Source organism: Berghia stephanieae, chromosome 4 (assembly GCF_034508935.2).
Source record: "Berghia stephanieae isolate SIO BIC M18660-M18661 chromosome 4, UCSD_Bste_1.3, whole genome shotgun sequence".
NCBI lineage: Eukaryota > Metazoa > Mollusca > Gastropoda > Nudibranchia > Aeolidiidae > Berghia > Berghia stephanieae.
The window spans coordinates 709650-715190 of NC_088363.1; the positions used below are offsets into that span (position 1 = coordinate 709650).

General features: G+C 41.6%; 1 protein-coding gene across 1 annotated transcript in view; it reads right to left on the reverse strand.

Annotated features, from left to right (window-relative positions):
• Positions 1–401: 401 nt before the first annotated feature.
• Positions 402–5541, reverse strand: part of LOC144971903 (uncharacterized) — an 8180-nt gene continuing 3040 nt past the window's right edge. Inside the window, exons 3-7 of the mRNA XM_078912974.1 lie at positions 4548–4628; positions 3414–3562; positions 1924–2062; positions 1139–1363; positions 402–663 (exon numbers count right to left, since the gene is read on the reverse strand). Coding sequence (XP_078769100.1) covers positions 593–663; positions 1139–1363; positions 1924–2062; positions 3414–3562; positions 4548–4628 — 665 coding nt within the window. The 3' untranslated portion in view covers positions 402–592. The remainder of the gene's footprint in view (positions 664–1138; positions 1364–1923; positions 2063–3413; positions 3563–4547; positions 4629–5541) is intronic.

Here is a 5541-nt window from a genome sequence, read left to right on the forward strand (position 1 = left end):
GCTGGGAGGACAGGGGGCCACAAAAAAACATATACATAAAAAAAAAACAACTCGACTCCACCCGGGATCGATCTTCATCCCTTTACGTGTGAAGTGAGTGCTCTATCAACTGAGCTATTGGGAGCCCCACTGCTCGGTGGATAGAAGGATTGGTGAAAAAAAAAGAAAAGAAGTCTCGACTGCACGTTGAATGGATGCTTAGGCCCATGGAACGGGAGTTTATCCCGGTTTCTATAGCGTGAAACAAACAACAGCAATTGCTTGCTACCCTTTAGGTAGAACGCTAGTCTATCGCAAAGTACTTTCCACCGGATCTAATAGACCCAGCTACCCAATCTCTGCTGGTCGGACGTAGGGGTGTGTGGGTTGGAAAATAATCTCGACTGCACCCGGGATCGATGTCGGTCCCTTTGCGTGTGAAGCGAGTGCTCTACCAACTGAGCTATCGGGACCCCCTTGCTTATGAAGCCAGTGCTTTATTTACCAACATGTCTGTCTGGACCCCCCTTATATTATATTATTTCATCAAGGAAATCGACAAAATGTTCGAATCTAGTTGAATTCCTATTTATAGACCTTCCACACATCAGACTTACTTCAGAAATAGCTCGGCATTCAGAGTGGCCTCTTTGATTCCAGTTGCTAACGTCAGATCAGAGAAGCCTGTAGAAGGAACAAAAGAGTGTAAAAGGACATCATACTGGCAAATTACGATGGAGCAGGCACTGGTGTTAGACGACAATCTCGACGCATAGTTGAGTCCTTAGAAAAAGGCTCTTTACTCACATTCTCTCACCATGATCAGGTTGAAAATAAGGACCTGGTCGTTAACAGCGTTGTCTGTCGGAAAAATTGTAATATCGCCCAAAAGGCGTTATGTCTCGTTCTATATTTTAAGTGTTGCTTTTGGTCAGGGACCCTTTGAAACGCGCTTTGAGCACGTTTAGTGGCTATTTCACTATATAAATGTTTAACTTCATTTATATAAAAATCTCTACCAACTGAGCCATAAACGTTCAAGTTCATTTTTTATTAAAATCTCTACCAACAGAGCCATCGGACTCCACCCCCCCCCCCCCGCCGACCCCACCCCACCCTATATTGGGTGATAGGTGACATGTATAACATGATGACTCACCTCCATAGATATCGTCCATGTCCAGGTTGGGTCCGATGGTTGTTTCGTACACGTCATCAATGCCCACAATGAGCTGCGTGCCACAGGGGTCGTATCGCGTGTAGAACCGGAAGTTCTTCTGGAACACGAAGAGTTTGATGGTGAGGCAGCACTCCACGCCCATGCATTGCTCGTCCATCTTACAGTACATCTCCTCGGGTAGGCCCAGAGATAGTGTCATGCAGGCTGGAGAAACGAGGTGAAGGTACAGTACACGTTGGATTGGTATGGTCAAGGGGGAGTTAGTAGTGGTATTGGTGGTGGTAGTGGTGATATTGATGATGATGATGATGATGATGATGATGTTGATGTACTTTCAGACTCAGCTACCCATTCACTGCTGGTTGGACAGGGGGGTCAGAAAAAGTTTCGACTGCTCCCGGGATCGATCTCGGTCCCTTTGCGTGTGAATCGAGTGCTCTACCAACTGAGCTATCTGGACCCCCAACAGCGGCTATTTAGTCTAGTGGTATGACACTCGCTTTTGGATAGGATGGTCCTGGGGTCCCTTCTCGCTCGGCGCATAGTTGAGTCCTTGGAAAAGGCTCTTTACTCACAATCTCTCACCTTACTCATGTGTAAAATGAGTACTTTGCCGTAAACAGCGTTGTCTCTGTCCGAAATTAAAAATTTTTTTTCGCCTAACACCGTCCTAAATGTTGGCCATGGACCACCTGTAAAGCGATTTGAGCACATTTAGTGAATATTGCTCTATATAAAAGCTCAGTTTAGATATGACTCCTTACTGTCCTCCCTGGCCAGGAATCGGTCTACCAGCTCTGCCCTGGTCCCAGTGCTGCTCTTTCCCTGTACCCTGAGAGCGTCCCTGAGTTTGTCGTCTGCCATTTGGTATGGGTTCATACACGCCTTGTAGTTGGATAAGGTCTGGACCAAGGAAAAAGAAAGAGGCAGCATATAGTAAATGTTACCAACCTAAAAAAGGGTATTCTAAGAATAACCAAAAAAGCCTATGGAGCTGGAGTTTATCCCCCTTTGTATAGGGTAAAAAAGGACACTAGGAATTACCTGCTACTCCCATGATAGGACGCCAGGTTATAGAAAAGTACTTTCTGCCAGATTTTACCGACTCAATTTCCCCAATCATTGCTTCGTGGACAGAGGCGGGGGAGGGGAAGTTGTGTGTGTGTGTGGGGGGGGGATCTTGCGTGGTATGACAATCGCCTCCAGATCGGTAGGGTATGGGTCCGAGTCCCAGCTCTGAACGGTGCAAGGTTGAGTCCCAAGAAAAAGCTCTTTATTCATATTCTCTCCCCGGAACTCAGGTGTAACAATATAGGGAATGAGATTAGCGGATGAGTAGCGTCCCTTGATTGGACGTCACCCATAGTCTGTGACGTCACCGGCGGAAAAGTTATAAGAGAGAGAACGTCATGTTGGTTGTGCGCATGCGTCTCTCGTCCTTACAGGATTCATTTTCTCGGCCAACTGGTTTAGTGTTGCTGTTGGCTTGGGACCCCTTGTAAAGCGCTTTGAGCACGATTAGTAGATGATATAGCTCTATACAAATGCTCATATATCTATGCGGCTATGTGGTCTTGTGGTATGACACTCGCTTTCGGATCGGAAGGTCCTGGGTTCGAGCCTAGCTCGGCGCATAGTTGAATCATTGGAAATGCTCTTTTACTCACATTCTCTCACCGTACTCAGGTGTAAAATGAGTACCTGGCCGTTAAACGTTGTTTCTATCCGAAAAAAAATTGTAATATCGCCTAACAGGCGGCATGTCCCATTCTACATGTTAAGTCTTGCTGTTGGCCAGGAACACATTGTAAAGCGCTTTGATCTCATTTAGTTATTGCCCTATAGATAGTATGCGCTTGGCTAAGAAGCTGATAACATTGCCATCCGGAAGTATAATGGACCAACACACAAAACTGTGTGTACCCATGAACGTTTATAGTCGGGATAATATAGTTCAGTGAGCATTACTCATAAACGCGGATGGCAAAAAAAAAAACAATAACAGAGATCTGAGTGACGTAATCTTCGAACTATCGATAGATAGTATGCAGATGTGGTCACTCAGGCCTTTGTTCTTGTTTTTGCCATCCGCGTTTGTGAGTTGTTCTCACCAAACTGTATTAACCAGACTATAAAAGTTCATGGTTACACAGAGTTTGTGTGTTGGTCCGTTATACTTCCGGATGGCAATGTTGTGAACTCCTTGGCCAAGCGCACACTATCTATATAAAAGCTCAATGTTTTAACATCTCACCTGAATTCCCTGGAACACGGACGTAAGTCTGTCCACACTCGTTGAAAACCCCAGCGTGTCCAAGAACCGAGCCAGAGATCTGATCCTGAGATCCTTCAAGTTGTTGTTGCCAGCAAACAGTCGCGGCTTGTTCAACAACTTTTGTAACCCTGGGAAATTTACAATGTTTTCATATGGTAAACTACTCTGCCTGACTCTGGAGAAACCCATATTATTTTAAAATTTGGCCAGAAAACTCGTCCTTCAAATATCGATCGATTAAAATGACCCTCATTTTGGCAAAAACAATCAAACCTAGGACTTCGCAATTGATTGCTAGCCTTTGGATAAGACGCTAGTCTATCGCAAAGTACTTTCCGCCAGATCTAACAACAGACACAGCTACCCAATCACTGCTGGGTGGACGGGGGGGGGGGGGGGGGGGGGGGGGGCAGAAAAAAGTTCGACTGCAACCGGAATCGATCACGGTCCCTTCGCGTGGGATGCAAGTGCTCTACCAACTGAGCTATCAAGACCCCCATTTATTACTTAGTATGGTTACCTAAGAATCCCTTTATAAGGAACACACTCAAATGTTTACAGATTGTATCCAACACAGAAAATATAACACAATAAATAACAAAGAGATGAGTTACAATGAAAAATAATCATCTCCCAATACGAATACTACACATTTGGCTGAGTCCCCCTCAGCTAAGAACACCGGCAAGGGCCAGGACAAAACAAACCAATCCCATTCCAAGACAAAGACAGAAAGCAACTCGGAAAACATATATAAGTGATAAAAGACACAACACTGCCCAACATAATAATAATAATAATAATATAATAATAAATTAATAATAAATAATATAATAATAATATAATAATAATAATAATAATAATAATAATAATAATAATAATAATAATAATAATAATAATAATGATAATAATAATAATGATATAATAATAATGATAATAATAATAATAATAGTAATAATAATAATAATAAGTAATAATAATAATAATAATAATAATAATAATAATAAATTAATAATATAATAATAATAATAATAATGATAATGATAATAATAATAATAATAATAATAATAATAATAATAATAATAATAATAATAATAATAACAATGTGATTACCTTCATCAGTTGAGGTAGCGGCAGCCGTAATGGCGTCGCTAATTACATTCTTGATCTGTTTCCCAAGGTTGTTGTTATTGACTGGGGAAAGAATGGGATTTTGTCAGAGGCGCGGTTGTTTTTTTTTTTTTTAATTATACATAATAGATAATATAATATATTTGTTGGGTGTAAGAACATGTGGGCGAAAGATAGAATGAAGTTGACGTCATTCAGGTCTTTGTTTTTGCTTTTTGGCATCCGCGTTTAAGAGTAATTCTCACTAAACTGTATTAACCAGACTATAAACGTTCAAGGTTACACATAGTTTTGTGTGTAGGTCCGTTACACTTCCGGATGTCAATGCTGTGAGTTTCTTAACCGGGCGATTACTTTGTATAGATAGTATGCACTTGGCTAAGAAGCTCACAACATTGCCATCCGGAAGTATAACGGACCAACACTCTATACACGATCGATAATATCCATTTGTTGGTTCTATTGACATGTGGGCTATAGATAGTATGCGGTAGTCTAAGAAACTCACTACATTGCCATCCGGAATTATAACGGACCAACACATAAAAATAAGTATAACCTTGAACGTTTATAGATAGAATGCGCTTGGCCAAGGAGTTCACAACATTGCCATCCGGAAGTATAACGGACCAACACACAAACTCTGTGTAACCATGAACTTTTATAGTCTGGTTAATACAGTTTAGTGAGAACAACTCACAAACGCGGATGGCAAAAACAATAACAAAGGCCTGAGTGACGTCATCTGCATACTATCTATAGTCTGGTTAATAGTTTAGTGAGATTTACTCATAAACGCGGATGGCAAAATACAATAACAAGGAGGCACGTTTCATCCTGTATGGTAAGTGTTTTTTTGGGACCCTGAATAAAGTGCTTTGAGCACGTTCATTGGGAATTGCTCTATTCATGCTTTGCATTTAGGTGAAATACTCACAACATCCGCCGTAATATCGACTGACAGGAGTCATGTTTC